General features: G+C 62.8%; 1 protein-coding gene across 1 annotated transcript in view; it reads left to right on the forward strand.

Annotated features, from left to right (window-relative positions):
* Positions 1-17,731, forward strand: part of SND1 (staphylococcal nuclease and tudor domain containing 1) — a 128,132-nt gene that overhangs the window by 63,264 nt on the left and 47,137 nt on the right. Inside the window, exons 13-14 of the mRNA XM_069801473.1 lie at positions 10,829-10,939; positions 15,884-15,956. Coding sequence (XP_069657574.1) covers positions 10,829-10,939; positions 15,884-15,956 — 184 coding nt within the window. The remainder of the gene's footprint in view (positions 1-10,828; positions 10,940-15,883; positions 15,957-17,731) is intronic.

The following is a 17,731-nucleotide window of genomic DNA, read 5'->3' on the forward strand; positions in this document are numbered from 1 at the left end:
CTGCTCCGTGCTCGCTGCCGGCCCATACCGGGATGCTGCTCCTGGGATGAAACCGTGGCAGCGGGAGCCTAAAGGGCTTTCCCGGGTGGAGATGCTGGGTGCAGTGGGGCCCAGCGGAGCAGCCCTGCTCTCCTGTGCTGCCTACACCAGCTTTAAACCCACCCGGTTTATTCAGTGGTGCTTTAACCGCCTCTCTGGGGAGCTAATTCTCCAGCCTAGTGTGTATCGCCACGTTTTTGGGAGGGACAACTCAGCCACTGCATTTTTGGGGCTGTTTGTAGGAAGGTGAGGTCTTGGGTCATTGGCAGTGCACCAGGAGGGGAGTGTGCGGTGCAAAACCCACTGGCCCTCTCCCCGTGGCCGGTGGCCGCGGTGCTGCCGGCCCCGAGAGACTCCCAAGCAGCGCTTGTGCCGTGCCCAGCGCGGTGGAGGGGCAGGATTTCCCATCTCAGGAGCGTCTCGCCGAGCGCTGCCGCCTGCTCTTAGCATCTCCAGCTGCAAATTGCTTTCAAATAGCTCCCGAGTCGCATCCCTGTTTCGGGAGGAAACCTGATGTGAATTTGCAGGGCTGCTGCTCACGTTGACTTCATTGCCGTAATCAGGCGTCAGCGGAGCGAGCCGAGCGAGCGCTGGGAGCTCACGCCGGAGCATCTCTCTGGCGTGCGAGCCTCCGGCGCACGGCATGGGGCAGCCCCTTGCTCCCGTCTGCCTGCGGCCCCGTCGCGGCAGTGCGCTTCGGTGCCGGGCCGTGGGCTCCTTTGGCTGCCGTGGTCCCGGCGAAAGCGTGGGCGTAACAGAGCAGGGTCTGTGCCGTCCGGCCTGCGCCGCGCTGGGGACGGAGCAGGGAAGAAAGCCTGGCTTGTCCGCCTGGCATCTGGGCTGGGCTGAGCCTGCTTGGCAGGCTGAGCACGCCGGCAGCTCGCTGGGGCGGGCAGCCCGGGCAGGGGGTTAGCCCCCTGCCTGGCTTCTGGAGCCTTCAGGTCCCTGATTCCTGCCTTGTTGCTCTTGGTGCAGGCAGGGCAGGCAGGGGAGAGCCCGGCCAGCCGTCAGCTGCACCCCTGGGGTGGCACCTCTCCCTCCCCGAGTGTGGCAGGAGGATAATGGCCACCTTCGGAGGAGGATGGTTACCTACCCCCAGCATCCCCTCTCCTCGGGGTGCTGGGTGGGTTTGCGGAGGGCAGATGCTGCTCTGGGCCCCTGCCTCCCCTGCCCGGCATGCAGGCAGCCCCTGCTTACAGCTCAAAGCACCATGAACTTGAGGAGCTGGAGCACAAACCCAGCTTTACCTGCCTGTACCCCTGCCCGTGTCCCTGCCTGACCCCGGGCTGCGGTGCCTGACTCGGTGTCTCCCGCAGACGGGCTCCGAGCTGGCAGCGTTGACTGCCCTCGCTGCGTCCATCGCGCTTCTCCCTTCCAGCTCCCCGGCATTTTCAGCTCGATCCCTGGCTGGAGAATGCCGGTGCCGCTGTCTGGCAAGGCTCTGCCCAATGCCCGCGTGCCCTCCCCATCCCACTCTGCCGGTGCCTGGTGCGCCGTGTGCCTTGTCAGCGTTTACCGCCGCTGCCGGCACTGCTGTTCCTGGCTCGTGTTTTCCTGCTGAGCACAGGTAAGGTCAGAGGTTTGTGCTCAGCTGTCACAACAAAGCCATGCTGACACGGAAAACAGGGCGAAGGGGCCATGGCTGGCAGAGAAGGCAGCTGCTGGGACATTGGGAGCCCCATGGGCACCTCCTGTGCCGGTCTGAGCTCACAGAGACGGCTCATCCCACCACGGGTGCTGTTGGGAGGGTGCCGTGCACCCCAGGCACGATTAATGCACCCGCAAAATGGTGGCAGAGGGACCTGGGGATGATGGTGCGGGGATGATGGTGCAGGTCTGCTGCGACCAGCGGGAGTGGGTGCACCTGAGGGCTCTGGGTTCACACCGGCCTTTGCTCTTTGGGAAGCCCATGGCATCCCATAGCATCCCAGAATATCCCACAGCATCCCACAGCATCCCATGACATCCCACAGCATCCCATAGCATCTCAGAATATCCCACAGCATCCCATAGCATCTCAGAATATCCCACGGCATCCCACAGCCTCCCATGAGATCCCATAGCATCCCAGAATATCCCACGGCATCCCACAGCCTCCCATGACATGCCACAGCATCCCATAGCGTCCCAGAATATCCCACGGCATCCCATGACATCCCACAGCATCCCGCAGCCTCCCACAGTATCCCATGGCATCCCACAGCATCCCATGGCATCCCACAGCATCCTGCAATGCCCCACAGCATCCTGCAATGCCCTGCAGCATCCCACAGCATCCTACAGCCCCCCATGACATGCCACAGCATCCCATAGCATCCCAGAACATCCCACAGCATCCCATGGCATCCTGCAACATCTCACAGTATCCCATGGCATCCCACAGCATCCTGTGGCATCCCACAGCTTCCTGCAGCATCCCATCACGTCCCACAGCATCCCCAGGCACCCAGCAGCATCCAGTGGCTCGTGGGCAGCGGGCACAGCAGGTGCTGGCTGTGGGGCTGGGTGGGAGCCCCGGGGTGCCCGGCTGTGGGGCTCGGTGCTCCCCAGGTAGCTGCCGAGAGCCCGGCTCCCTCCCGGGGAACGTGTCGGGATGTGGGAAGGGGATGCTGTCCCCAGCCCGCCAGCATGGCTGTAAAGGGGGATGCAGGGCCGGCAGCTCCTGGCAGCCCTGGGTCTTGCTGCCGTGATCAGCGTGTCCTGCTCCCTCCTGTCCCCTCACATGACAGGCGGCTGCTAAATCGGATCATTGGGAAGCGCTGGCTCTCCTCTGGCTGCCGGCAGCCCGGGCGGTGGCGTGGCAGGAGCCGGCCGCTGCTGCGGGGATGTCCCTCGGGGTGGTCCCGGACCCCCTTTGCCTGGATTTTCAGCTGGTTCGCCGGCAGAACCTGGCTGTCACCACGCTGCAAGTGGCGAGGGGTCCCTGACCGACAGCCCTTCTGTTGGGGGGCCGGGGGGCTGGATCCGTCCGATGCCCTGGCTGGGTCTCGGTCCAGGGGTCCCATCCCCGCAGCCCTTCCCCAGGGGGACTCAGAGGCTGCTGCGGTGCAAATTGCACAAATTCTTGGAAGTAAAGGCTACTAAAAATCATTAAAAATAAATCTCAGGAAAGTCCTGAGCTATAAATCCATGCGGGTGCAGGGGGAAACTTGCCCTGCAGGCAGCGGGGCTGGGATGCTGTGGTTTGGGGCTCATTTGGCACAAAGGGCGAGTTTTGATGATGAGCATGCACCTCTGAGCATGGCGGGGGGGCTCGTGGGGGGCTGGTTTTGGCACTGCCAATCTGTGCCAGGCAGTGAGAGCCAGAGAGGTTTTGGTGGGTGAAAAAACTGATGAAAAACTTCCTTTTTGGATTTTTGTGGGGGGAAAACTGCAAAATGAGTTTCGGCGGGAGCAGGCGGGGTGGGGGGAGGCACTTGCAAATAGCCATTTTTTCACTCCGCTGTTCTTTAAGTGGCAAAAACTGTATTTCACGGCCTAATAAGATTTTTTCCACAGCAAAGAGCTTTTCATCTGCGTTTTCATATTCCCATTCTTTAATCTGGGCTTAACTGGGGGATGCATCTTCCCTCTGCGCAGCAGCTCCAGCTCCTCTCCCCAGATGCTTTTGTTTGAAGCGAGGGGGCTGCGGTTGCCTCCCCCCCCTCCCCGTGCAGGGGCTGTGGGGAGAGGAGCAGGGAGCAGGGCTGGAGCATGAGATCTAATTCACGGTCAGGAAATTTCTTCTTTAAGCTGTTATCCCTGCTCCCCTCTTCCTTGTCCTCCTTCTAGCAGCAGGAGGGGGGATTGGTTCAGCTGCAACGCACCCATCACGGTGCTCCTGTCACTCTTCCCTGGGTGCCCAGCACCCAGTCGAGTGCCAGGATCAGCCCCCATGGGCAGGGCTGGGATTTCTGAGCCTTCAAAGCTCTAAACCTGGAAGGAATTCGGGGTCCTTCCAGGATCTGCAGCCCTGGGGGGGCTTTTTTTGCACCCAAGCAGCAGGATTTCGTGGCTGGGGGTGTTAGCGATGCTGGGATGCTGGCACAGCTCAGGATTTCGTGGCTGGGGTTGTTGGTGATGCTGGGATGCTGGCAGGGCTCTGGATTTCGTGGCTGGGGTTGTTAGCGATGCTGGGATGCTGGCAGAGCTCTGCAAGCTCCAGCAGCTGCTCTCAGAGCATCCAGCCTCTCCAGTGGCCCAGGGAGGGTGACAAGGGGACACTTTTCCACTCCCCTTTCCAGGAATGAAGTAGGAGCATCCAAGGAAGCTGCTCAGAGTTGGGATCAAAACACAGGAGCGTGGGTTTGGGGTTTTTTCAATGCAATCTGTGGCGCTGCTTCCCCTGGCTCTGTACTGGGGTTCAGAGGCTGCTGGAGGCTGGAGGCAGCCTGCCCAAGGCGGCGAGCGGCACCGGCCGGTCCTGCTCCCTGCCACCGCTGGGAACGGGGCGCTGGGCGAGATGCTCCAACCTGCTCCAGCCACTCCGCCGTCTTGGTGCTTGGAGGCTTTGCAGCATCATGGCCACGCGGGTCCCCGGCCATGGGTGGGAGGTCTGGGTGCCGGCAGGGCAGGCAGGGAGCCGCTCACATGAGGGTGCCTGGGGACAGCTGCTTACTGCAGGGTGCAGGATGGGCACCCGCTGCAGCTGCATGAGGAGTGTGACCTGAGCCCTTGGGAGCATTTTGTGCAGGAGCCGGGCAGGGAGGTGATGCTCCGGGCCGGGGGGGCATTGAGGGCTGTAGATGTTTCCCTGCCTGGTGCAACCCCAGGGCTTTTTACTGTGCAGTAGATGGTGCTCAGCTCACCAAAGCCCACAGCGCTCCGGTTTGGGTGTCTGAACTTTTCCAAGACGTTTGGAACAACATCTCCATATGCACCTCTGTCTCTCCAAGCCCCCTAACAGCACTTGGATGCGTCTCTTCAGGGCCGGACTCTGCCCTTCTCCTGGCCGGGGACATGCAGAGCAAGGCTGCGTGCTGGAGGGCTGCGGCGTTCCTTGCCCGTGCAGAGCCAGAGTCATGCGAGCACCGGGAAGAAGAGGCAGGATGGAGGGGTGGTTGCGGCCGGTGGGGGGCACAGGGCTGCTGTTCTCCCTGCATCTCTCCCTGCTCACCTGAAAAGGCGGGTGATGATCCCGACCTTTGCAAAGTGCTCCCGTGCACTGGTGCAAAGTTCGGGAAAGGACCCGGTGAGTGACGGGGTGGAGGAGCCAGCGCGGGGGTGTTGCGCAGGTGACGGGGAGATGAATGCCCTTTGCAAAGCAAGAGGGATCAGTGGGAAGCTGGGGCACCGCTGGTGCTGGGCGATGCTGGTGGCCACACCGCCAGCTCCACGCCGTCCCGGGGGTGGGCTGGCAGCCAAAAACCATGGGACGCATGCTTTCCCCTCCACGAGGAAACCCAGCCCGGCTTTCCAGGGAGAGGGGCAGCTGCAAGCCCGGGGCGGCTTCGTCGCCAGACGTGCCGGGGGAGCCAACGGCGCGGCACAGGCGATTTACCCCCGCTGGGGTCTCGCGGGGCTGGAACCGGGACCGGCTGCCAGCACTTTGCTGTTCGCTGCGGAGCCATGCGCGCAGCGAGCTACCTGCGTGGGCTGCGGTGCCAGGGTAAAGCTGGGCTCGCGCCCAGGAGCTGTGTAGGTTTTTGCAGCCCGAGCCTCTGGAAAGGGACCAGATTTTGCTGCTGCTTTGCAAGCTGCTCCCTCCTACGGGGAGGAGGTGTCTGCCGCCAGCCTCGGCCCTGAGGATGAGCTTTGCGAGGCTGCCGGTGGCTGGCTGAGGACTGGCAGAGCTCGGTGCCTGTCCCGGCGCTGGCAGGGACCCGGCTGGGCAGGGAGCTTGCGGCTGCAAGCTTGGGGACTTGGAGTTAAGCCACTCGCACCCTTCAGCGGTGCAACCGTGTGCTGCCGTCCCTGACACCCCCCCGGCTTCGGTGCAATACGGTCAGTGCCGGGGAGGAGGTTTCTCCCCGGTGCTGTCGCTCCTGTGGGCAGGATGGTGCAGGAGGCGGCCGGACGCTGCGGTGTGCGGGGAAGGATTTGCTCCTGGTACACTGGGGGTCCCTTGGGACCGAAGTGCCTTCTGCGGGCACCGGTGTTGAGACGGTGCGAACCAGCACCAGAGCTGGGTCTCCCGGTTGCACCGTGGGGTTGAAGGATGTTGTGCTCAGCACCGGCAAAGCACCGTCCCGCGGTGCTGTTGCTGCAGAAGCTGCTGAGGACGGCACGGCCTCGGTGGATGGGGCTGAAGTGCTGCCGGGTTGGAAGGGCCGCGGGGAGCTCCCCGTCCTCCTCGGGGCTCTCTCCTCTCCCCAAAGCACTGGTGGCTGTTGCAGGCTGCAGCCGGGTCCGGGCTGAGCCGTTCCCCTCTTCGGAGACCGGCTCTTTCCCCCTGCCCGCAGCGGCCGAGCAGACCTAGCACCTTTCCAGCCTCCTCCTCGGCTCCGTCCAGCCCGGTTGTTGCACGTTTGCTCGGGGCGAGCTCCTTGGCCGGATCAGAGCAAGCCGACGGGTGGTTTCACTGCCGCTGGGTGCAGACCGGGGCGGTGGGAAGATCGCCTCGCCGGTGCTGCACGGCTGCCAGGGAACTGCAGGCAGCTGGCACCGACCGCCTGTCAAACCCAGGGGAGGAGGAGAAGCTCCCTCTCTTATCTCGCTGGCGCGTGCTGGAGCCGAGCTGCTTGTGCATGCGCCGAGAAGGAGCTGGCATCCTTCGGAGAGCGGGGCTCGGCGTGTCAGGGGGACACGAGCACCGTGCCAGCCGGCTCCCGTGCCAGGAGAGGCTCACAGAGCAGCCCGCGAGGGTTCGGAGAGATGCGGAGCAACCGATTCAACCCGCCTCGCGATGGCTGGTCCGTGCTGGGGAAAGACTGCCGTGCTGCCGGGGCGCGGATGCAGTGGATGCGGGAGACCTCTGCGGCAGGCAAACCCCGGGGTGGCGGCAGGCATTGGTGCCTGCCACGGCCCGGCCGTCCCAGCCTGTTTGCTTTGGGGTGGCAGGTTTGATTAGAAATTGCACAGGTTTACATAATGCTGCTTAAAACCCTCATCCTTGCAGAATTTAGCCAAACTTGGCAAATAAAGTCCCATCGGCATTGCCCCGATATGCTCCTGTCTGCCCCAGTGAGGAGGGTGAGGGGTGGATGAAGGGGCAGAGCCCTGTGGCTCTGCCACTCACGGCGGGCATGGCTGTCCCTGATCAGAGGCTCAGCTAACCTGCTCCGAAATTAGGATTTGTTTCCTCCTTATCAGGCTGTGATATATGGCAGGCTCACGCAGAGCTCTGGTTGCAGAGGTGGTTTAACATTAGGTTTTTAATGATCCCTTCATTAATCCCGGTATTCTGGGATTTAATGCTTGCTGCCCTTTGACCGATGGAAATGATGAAAACTTTGATTTCATGCATATTGGATACTTCTGGAGTCTAGTGCCAGGAATAGCTGCTTATCCGCTCTGAGCGGAGGGGATTAAAGCGCTGGGGGATGGGGCAGGTGTGGGCATGGACGGCTGGGGTGGAGAGGGGGATGCCACTGGGATGGGGAGCGGGATGCAGGGCTCTGGGCTGGGGGGGTGCATTGGGGAGGGGACTGATGGCCCTTGGGGGGACAGGTCCCGTGGGGTCTGTCCTCCCCCATCCTCGCTGCAGAGCGCAGCAGGGTGCAGGCAGGGTGCCCTCGCCTCACCGCTGGGGTGCAGGCGCCTTCTCTCCTCCCCATCACCCTGCAAGGCACCTCTGACCCTGCCAGACCCGTTTGGGCTCTCAGGTTAACGAGGATGGAGGCAGGTCCTGGGGTCTCCCTGGTATCCCCCGTGCCCTGATGGGGTTCCAGCCCAGCTGGCTGCGGGCTGTGCCCGCTTGGGACTGCTGCAAGCACCGCATCGTGCCGGGGAGCTGATGGCTCGCTCCGGGTTTGGCATTCCCGCAGGCAGGGGTGCCTGGGAGGGTTAGCCCCTGCTAACCACACAGGGTTAGATAACCCCTCATTAGGCTAATTCTCCTTCGCAGAGGGCACAGGGCTCTGCAGTGGAGCAGAAGCATTCGCTGGGGCAACGGCTGGTGCCCAGTGCTGGAGCCATGCAGGGTCCCAGCACGGCTGCTCAGAGCAGGGAAACTGAGGCAGCCGAGCACTGCGGCATTCCCGCAAGCCCTGCGGCATTCCCACAAGCCCTGCGGCTACCCGGCACCTCCCGTTTGCTCTCAGTCCTCACCAGCCACAGGAACATCATCTCTGAAACCTTAATTGGAGCCAGGCTGCGGCAGAGCAGGAGCGGAGGCTTGGTGGGAGCAGCCCCTGGGGGAGGCGATGCTGGCACCGAGGAGGGGTCCCCCCGGCTGGGCACCTCCTGCACCGTGGCTGATGCTCGGTGGTGGCAGCAGCTGGGACCGGCACCTTTTGGGTCCAAATCGGTGGTTGCGCCGGGTGCCTCCATCCCTTCTTGCAGAGCCTGTTGGGGACCGAAAAACTCGGGGGGAACATGGCCACCCTCCCTGTGTGCAGCCCCAGCCCGTCCCAGCTCCTTTAGGACCCAGCAGCGCGGTGGGAGCAAACGCTGGCAATTTTGCTTGTCTTATAAAAAGCCATAACCATGATATTGCTGAATAAATGAAGCCATCAAACAGAGGTGGCAACAAGATTACAACACTTCACGAGTGCTGGGGGCAGAATAAAATTGTCCGTTTAGCGAGCAGACGGAGCACTTGCTAGCACAGTTGTTTCCTGATGCTTTCCATGTCGGGTTTTAATCTCCTTTGCTCTTCCCAGATCCTGCCCCTCCACCCCACTTGCTCCCTTCCCCAAAATGGGGTTGGGGCAATGGGTGGGGATGGAGCTGCTGGGCCGGTGGAGGGTGCAGAGCTGGGTGTCTCTTCCTCTGGAGGCTGCAAACTGGGGGGCCTGATGGGACCCCCCCAGCCCAGATCCAGCCAGGCTTTGCATGAGCGTGGAAATCCCATTAGGGCTGCCTGCTCCTGAGCCCCGCGGTGGGGACATGGGACACGAAGGGGTGCCCCAGGCTGCCTGCCCGTGCTTGGGTGGGATGTCACCGTACGGGAAGGAGCCGTCCTGCCCAGGGCTGGTGGTCATTGCTATCTGGGGCTTGTCCCCGTGGTGGGTCCCCAGGCTGGGGACGTGCTGCAGATCATGCTGTTCCAGGGGTGCAGCTGCAGCTCCCTGACACAGATTTGGGATGGAGGCTGCATTTCTGGGCACAGCACCCACTGAGCAGGGACCGGGTGGGCAGCTCTCCCCAGCGTGCCCATCACCAGAGTCTCTGGCCTCAGGTTCACTCGGGCATCTCCCCCAGTGCGTGTTAGGCAAAAGTCTCCCGGTGACGCGCGTCCCCATTCGTGCACCGAGTGATGCTCGGGGCCATGGGACAGCGCGGAGGCAGGATGGCGAGTGGGGAGGGTGGTTGAGATGGGCTGCGGCTGCCCCCCGTGTCCTGCAGCTCCTTGCCGCTTTGGCTTGGCCGCAGATGGCCGGGGGGGCTGCAAACTCCGTCCTGGCGGGAGCCCAGCTGCTCATCCCAGCACAGGGGAGCCAGGTCACATTGTCCTCACCGGCAGAGCTGGGCTGGCACTGAGCTGCTGGAGAGGTCTGGACCTGCCAGCACCCTTCGGCGCAGGAGCCCACCGGGCGTCTCTTGCAGATTTGCGCATCGTTGGGGTCCTGCTGCCTCTCGCCTCCGAGTCACCCCCTTAGTCCACAGGGGACCAGGGCTGGCGTCCCCACAGCTCATCCCTAACAGGGTCACCTTTTGCCATCAGGCTGTGCCCCCCACCAGCTCCCGAGGTGCTGGGGACCCAGGGACGGAGCCTCGCACCCAGTTCTGTCCAGCCCCAAACCTTAACATCCCCCGTCGGGGCAGACGGCGGTGGCGGGGAGCCGCTGGGACGCCGCGGGTGCCACCAGCCCTGCGCTCGCCTCCCCCCGGCACAGCCTCCTGTTCGTGCCCAAAATAGCTATAGGTGCTTATTCCTGGTTGCTTGGCATTTCAAGCGCTACCTCTGCAGCTGCCTCCTGCTGCAGCTTATTTCCTCGTTTACAAATCCTTTTTTTTCCCCCTGCTCCGAGGCGAGACCTATTTTCAGCTCCTGGTGATGGCTCTGCCCTTCCCCCTCGCCAGGGCAGGGGGTGCTCCCGGGGCTTGCGAATGGATCAGGCCCCCCCTACACATACACACATATATATATATGCTTTTTTTTTTAAGTAGTGAATTAGCGGTCCATGCCCTGCCTGTGTAATTGGAGGAGAATTACAGATGCGCTCAGCGAAGTAGAATTTATGAATTTGTTTAAAGCAGCAGAGTGTAATGGCAGCCAATTTACCACGCTGCCTCGGCACGCGGCGCCCGTTGGCAGCCGTCCCCCGAGCCCGGCCAGTGCCGACCTCCCCTCTCCGATGAGGGGATGGCAGGGATAAAAACGTAATAGGAAGGTAAAATTGAGGAGGAGGTTCCCGTGGCCTGGGGGCGCTGACCCCTCTGGTTTTGGGGGGTGGTACAGAGGTTTTGGGGTGCTGCCGGGAGATCCCCCACTGTGGCGGCCCGGCTCCAGCACACTCACGCAGGGACCCCTCGGCCGTGCCCAGAAGTCCCCGTTAATTGTGACCCGTTGCTCCAAGCACCTTCCCTTGGCCAGCGGCGTGAAACGGGGTGGGGGTCTCCTCTTCCACCCCCCGGCGGGTCTGACCCCCTCTGGTGCCAGGGTCCGGTGCGATGCACGGGGTCCGGCTATGGTGGGTGGTGGGACAGATGGACCCCTCCGCTCCCCCAAGCCGGTGCTGAGCCCCCCCGCTCTTCTCTCTTGCAGCAACATCGCCGAGGCGTTGGTGAGCAAGGGCCTGGCCACCGTCATCCGCTACCGGCAAGACGACGACCAAAGATCCTCACACTACGACGAGCTCTTGGCCGCGGAGGCTCGGTGAGTGCCGTGCCGGGGTGCTGCCGCTCCCCTGGCCGTGGGGTGCCCGCGCTGCCTTTCGGGGTGTCTCGCAGGGAGGTGCAGATGTGCACCGCATCCCCACGGTGTCCCGGTCCATTCGTCCATCCCCGCTGCTCGGGGTCATCCTCCCGCCCCGCATCCCTCCTGGCCAGGGCGAGCATCCTTTGCCCTCCGCAGGCAGTCCTGGCTCCGCGAGATCTCCAGCCCCCGCCTCACCCTAACGCCCCAACAGCCGAAATCATCCCCAAACAGGACCCGGCTGCCTGTGCCACCCCCACCCCCTGCCCGATCTCCTCCACGCTGCCGGCGCTGCGCTGGTGCCGCAGACGGGCTCGGCATCGGCGCTGGCGGAGGGCCAGGCGCGCCGTGAGTCAGTGGGAAACATCGCGCCGCGCGGGGGGTTCTCCATCTTAATGCCGGAGCTGCCGGGAGGCAGCCGAAGGCAGATAACATTTGCAAAACGCCCGGGAGGTCGGTTGGGATCTCACGGCCCGTTGCGTACATCGCATTGGGGTTCAAAGGGCCCCGCTCCGCTTCTCAGGGCGGTGAGCCTGGCAGAAGGCTGCCGCAGCCTTCCTGCCCCGGCCTGTCTGCCGGAGAAGTAATTGCATTTAAACCCAGTGACGTCTGAGCCGATCCGAAGGACTCGAGACACATTCTGGCCTCCTGTAATTAGGTTGAGGTTATCGCGGTGAGAAAAATGCGTGTGGATGCGTCCCTGCGCCGCGTCCTCGGCGGAGGCGGCAGAAACGCTGATGCTGCCTTCTCCTCTGCCAGCTGGGAGGAGCGGGAAGGGCTGCGGTTTCTGCCTGACCGGGCAGCCCTGCCAGCTCTGCTGCCTGCCCGCGCCGCACGTGCAGGCAGGGATGCACCCGCGCAGGTTGTGTCGGTGCCCGCAGCCGGCCGGCGCTTGTACGTCGCTGAGGGCATTGCGAAACGTTGCCTTCCGCGGGCAGCACCCTCCTTGCCGAGTCGCTCTCCTGGGGTGTGCGGTCCAGCTGTGCGTGGTCCAGATGTGCACAGTTGACATTGCATGGTCCGGGCCTGCACAGTCCAGCTGTGCATGGTCCAGGCACATGTGATCCAGCTGTGCACGGTCCAGGCGTGCGTGGTCCAGGCACGTGTGATCCAGCTGTGCACAGTCCAGGCATGCACAGTCCAGGCATGCACAACCCAGGCACGTGTGATCCAGCTGTGCACAGTCCAGGCATGCACAACCCAGGCACATGTGATCCAGCTGTGCACGGTCCAGGCATGCACAACCCAGGCACGTGTGATCCAGCTGTGCACAGTCCAGGTGTGCACAGTGCAGGCATGCACAGTGCAGCTGTGCACAGTCCAGGCGTGCACAGCCCAGGCACATGTGTGATCCAGCTGTGCACAGTCCAGGCGTGCACAGCGCAGGCATGCACAGTCCAGCTGTGCACGGTCCAGGCATGCATGGCCCAGGCACATGTGATCCAGCTGTGCACATTCCAGCTGTGCACGGCCCAGGCATGCACGATCCAGCTCCCTGCAGGAGTTGATCACATCATTCAGCCCCGTGCCCCCTGCACCAGGGCTGGGTCCCTGCCCCTCGTCTCCTCACGGAGAGCTGTGCCCGAGCCTTGCTGCTCTGCGGGGAGAAGCCCACCGGCAAGCGCAGAGCTGGCTGCACCCCGTGTGTCCCCGCGTCCTCGTCCCTCAGCCCGTCCTCCCCGATGGCTGCCTGGGCAAGGGCAATGGGTGCCCCTTTCCTCTCCTGGCTCGGCTCCCCTCCAGCTCAGCTGCCACCCCCCCAGCGGTTCCCCCCGCCATCCGTCACCGCCGCCGTTCTCGTGCCCCCAGCGGGCGCTGGCCCGGCTCCGGCTGCACCGGAGGTGGTGGCACGGCTGGGCCCAGCGGGGCGGTGGGATTTCGGCTCCTCCTCGGCAGCAACTTTGGCAGCAGCTGACGGCGCTGTGCCGACAGCCGGGGAGAGCAGCTTTGAGGGGGTTGCGGCGTGGTTTCTGCCAGCCCCGCCGTGCAAGACTGTGCTCAGTTTTGCTGCGAGCCTCTCGCTTTTGAGGGGGAAGGTTGATAAATGGGCTCTCGAGCTCCCTTTCCCCCCTCCCAGCCCCGCGTGGCGTGGGATCGTCGGCCGGCAGATTGCTTGGGGCCTCATTGCCGAGCGACGGAGATGTGCCTTTTAGAAAGCGGATGTGCCTGGCATTAAATCAGCATCTCGGAGCGCTCCGGTGTGGGCGATCCTCCAGCCGGGTACTGGGATACCCAGGGCTGGATGTGGCGGATCGAGCCTGCAGCCGCGCTCCCGGCTTGGGGTGGGAGGTTGAGCTCTGATGTTCCGAATATTGGGATGCTTGGATGTCCCTGCTCACTGCCAGGCACGGGGCTGCCGTTCGGCCCTAAGAGCTGCTGCCCTTTGCCCATGATGGAAGGGGTCGTGCCGGTGGCAGAGGCAGCTCGTCCATGCCGTTCGCCATGGCACACCCCAGTTTGGTGGTTGTGCCGCCTCGGGGCTGGCTGCCTCCATCCCTCCAGGCAGAGGAGCTGGCGGCTCCGGGGAGATGCTGGGGCAGAAACAGGCTCCCAAGGAGAGCGGGAGATTTGGGGCAAGATTGGCGTGCAGGACCTGGAGCTCTGGGTGAAGAGGGGCTTGGAGTGGTTTGGGTGATCGCTGCTTGGGGTTTGCAAAATCCCTTTAACCTGCCCAGCTCTGCAGCAAAGGCCAGAGTCAGATCTCCTCGGACCGAGCTGTCAGTGCCTGCTCCGTGGGGTATTTTAGAAAGGGGCTGATTAGTTTTCCCATCCCACCAGGTTTTCCTGGAGCGGCTGTATGCCCTCTCTTTCCAGCAAGGGGCTGCGCCAGGACCACACACCGATGCCGTGCCGCCCGCCAGTCTGCTGTGGGCAAGGCTGCCTGCTTCAGCCCTGGGCTCTGCCAGCATCCCTGCCTGCCCCAGCCTTGCAGGGCAAGGTGCCTTTTCCTACCGACACGGTGCAAGGATGAGCATCCCTGGCAGCCCTTGCTCTGGCTTCCAGCCTGCCGGGTGTTACAGCACTTGTTTAACTTTGTCTTGCTTCTGAACCTGGGGAAAGAGCTGTTTTCCTGAAAAAAAAAGCTATTTCTGGCCAAGCCACTTATCCCTGGGTGCAGTGTTGAGCGGGGAGGGGCATCTCAAAGGAGGGTGAGGGAGAAAGAAGAAATCCTTTTGCTGATTTAACAGGTTGGCTTCTTCCAGGCAGCTCCTCGAATGATCCAGCTCAGCAAATTGATTGCTGTACAAAGCCTCGGTAGGGGCTTTGAATTTTTCCCCTTGTATTTTTATTATCATCATGGTCCACTCTGAACAAATTCATGCCTCTTGCCTGGGAGCAGCTGTTAGGCTTGAAAAATGAGGAGCTTTCATTTCCAGCCTGCTGCAGGAGCCTGAGGACCAGCAGCCTGGGTCCTGCCCGTGGGGAAGGGGTGAATTTGGGGGACTGCGGGGCGCAGCAGCTTGTCACTTGAATTACAGGAGTGTCTCGTAGCATGGGGACGAAAGGTGGAGAGAGGAGGTTGAAGTCCTGCTGGCCACCCTCCTGTTGCAGAGAGACGTCCTTCGGCACTTGGGAACAGGGGACCAACGCTGATAAAGCAGGGCTGGCTTTGCTGGGGAAGTCCCCGGCTCCGGGCATCCTTTGGGATGAGCCGAAGTCTCCCCCTAGCCCGGCTGCGGGCACTGGCAAGCCCGAGCCGGCGGAGCAGCATCCTCTGGGAGATGCGGGGCAGGCACTTGGTTTCCAGCCCCGCTTGGGCTGCTGGATTCACCACCATGCTGCTGACAGGCTAAAAAAAAACCCCAACTCAAAGAGCAGTGGGCTCACGAGCAGCCTTGGGAGCTCGCCCCGGCTGTGCCAAGCACGGTCACCCTTGGCACGGCACAGGCAGGGCGGCAGCGGGCAGCAGCTCCCCGCTCGCTTCTGCTCTGTGCCGGTAACACCTGGAAAATAAGCTTGGCCTTTGGAGCTGGAAAAGGACAAACCTGTCAGGGGAAGGAGCTCTAATGAATGTGCGGTGCCCTTTCACCCGCCGTTGCCGGCCTTTGCCGCGCAGGCAGCTTGGCTGAGGGTAGCGCTGCCTCCGCTCCCTCCTGCACCCGGCAATAAGCCAGCCCGGCCGTGAACTGCATGAAAACCAAATAAATCTGCCGCCACGTTGCCGGTGCGGCTGCCCTTGCTGTCCAGCCACCGAGGCGAGAAGCCCGATGCCGGGGCAGCGTGCACCCCGATTCACCCCGTGCCACTTGGCTGCGGGTGCCGGGGGTTGAGGATGGGCAGCGCCGCGGTCCCAGGGCTCTGCCGGCGAGCGGTGTCACTAATCCCCTCCACAGCCACGTCCAGAGGTTGCTCCCATGCCGGTGCTGCACCCTCCTCCCTGGGTACAGCCGGCACGGCAGCCGGCATCCGAGCTGGCTCGGCACCGTGCTGCAGAACCGGGTCCGCATCAGGTCTGGGGCACCCACTCATTTTTCAGCCATGAATTGCCTTCCATGTGTGGTATTGCTTCGCTCAGGCTCCTTATCGTCTCTATATTATTTTAACCTGGAAGGAACTTATTTCCATGAGAATTGGAGCCTTCGCCACGTATTTTGCATTTAAAATGCTTCATGTGATTAAGTGCTGAAAGAAACAGGTATTAAATTTTGCATCTTGCCGGGGCACTCGCCTTCCTGTTGATCCCTCCCTTTGTGCGGGGAACAAAGCAATTTTATTTGGTAACGGGGACAAGTGGTCCCTCTGATCAGGTATGTGCTGAGCTCAGGTGAGCCGCCGAAGGCCGGTAATTGGGATTAGCAGGCTAACGAGCCGGCCGGTCTCTCCCTGGGTGGGCGCGGGGGGCAACGCCGGCCCTTCCAGCCGCCGCAGCGGGCGCTGACGGCTCGTGCCACCTCTCTTTTGCAGGGCTATCAAGAACGGCAAAGGGCTGCACAGCAAGAAGGAGGTGCCGATTCACCGAGTGGCCGACATCTCTGGGGTAAGGACCTTGCGGCGCGGGTTGCGGCTGCGCCGGCTATGCCACGTGCGAGGTTGTTTGCCGGGATGGGGTGTGTGGAGCAGAGCCGGAGAGGGGCTGGGTGCCGGTGCTCCCGCACGGCCCATGGTTCCGCTCATTGCAGATGGGATGTGTGGGAATTCTGCAGGCACGGCCGCTGCCTGCCGGCTCTGCCGGAGGAGCCGGGACATCTGGCTGGGGATGGCATGAGGGAGTATGTCAGCCCGTCCTCCTCCTCCTCTGGGGCTGGTGGTCCCCCAAGTGCCCCTGCAGAAGCTGTCTGCCACCCGTGGTGCACCCCAAAGGGGTGAAATGAGATTTCTCCTGGGGGTTTCTCTTCTCTGGGGTGGCAGTGGGGAGGTCTCGCCTCGTGCTGGTGTCACCCCAAGCATCGGTGATGAAGGGGACCCCATGGTGCCACAGAGTTTCGCCATGCAGGGCTCACGCAGCCGTGCCGGATAGGTTCATAAGCCAGCAGAGAGGGGCTGTGTCTGTGCCTCCGTCCTGGGTTTGATGCCCCAGCTCTCGAGAAGGTCCTTCACATCCTTGCGGGGACAGAGCTCTGTCCTGGGCACCCCAATTCCTGCCTGCACAAGCCTCCTGCCCTGTTTTTAATTGCTGGGGTCTGCAGTGGTGTCCGCTGCTTGTACAAGATGGAGATTTCTCGTCCTCGTGGGGTCCCTGCCCGTGCCGGCACCCACTCCCGGGGACACCCCTGCGGCCGAGCTGCCGGCTCCCTGGGGCTCAGCTGCCTTTTAGGCTTTTAAAAAACACATGCTGGTTCAATTGTCTGCAAAGAGTGAGACGAACCAGCGGCGGTGGGATGCAGGGACGTCCCTGCGCCAAGCCCCCCCAGCCCCGCTCCCGGCAGGGTCCTCGCGCCGGGGCCGTGCTGCCGCCGGGATCGTTAGGAGCCCCCGTAACTCAATCAGGGCAGCGAGCAAAAGGGTTGGAGCCGGATGGGAGAGGGAGGGCCCCCACAAACAAAATTAGGCTAATACATCACGGCTTTTATGAAGATTTGTTAATCTTTTTTAATCTTTAATAGTTTTCTGTAAATTGATCCCGGCCTTAGTTAGCCGCGTGTCAGCAGTTGTGCGGCATGATGAATGCGGGCGTGCGCCGAGCTGACAGTGGGTGCTTTACCACTGCCAAAATAATTCCATGTGAATTAGCATCAGCGTGCTCCTCCCGCTGCCCGGGCACGCGCCAAGATCGGCAAGCACCCATTCCCTGGGTCCCATGGCATTCGGCACGGCGGGAGGGTGTGCGTCATGATTCCCCGGGCTCTGCTCTTTCTCCCAGCCATCGGTCCTGGCTCCCCAGCACCAAACTGGAGTCCCTCCGGTGCTGTGCCGAGACGGGAGGCATGAGCCAGGCAGGGCTGGGGAAATTGGGGTGCCGGTGACCCCAAGAGCAGGACTTGCCGGCGATGCAGGGGCAGTGAGCCACCGGGCAGAGGTGGCTGTGTGTGGCATGGCATGGTGTCCACCTGTCCCCTCCCAGCCACGGCCCCGCAGCCCCCGTGCCGCTGCCAAACCCGCTTAGTGCAATGCGTGGAACAGCAGCGCTCAGCCCTGGTGCCCCGGGATGTGGGTGCCTGTCAAGGCACCATCGGCCCCGGGTGCTGTGGCGGGGTGTCCAGGACCGGTGCTGTGCCATTGCACAGGACCCATGCAGCTGTTTCAGCTGGGGCCGGGCACGAGGAATGGCAGGAGGAGGAACGGCGGCTCTCCCGCTCCGCAGCTGGGCAGCAT

The sequence above is a fragment of the Haliaeetus albicilla genome, chromosome 14 (assembly GCF_947461875.1).
Source record: "Haliaeetus albicilla chromosome 14, bHalAlb1.1, whole genome shotgun sequence".
In the NCBI taxonomy this organism is placed as follows: domain Eukaryota; kingdom Metazoa; phylum Chordata; class Aves; order Accipitriformes; family Accipitridae; genus Haliaeetus; species Haliaeetus albicilla.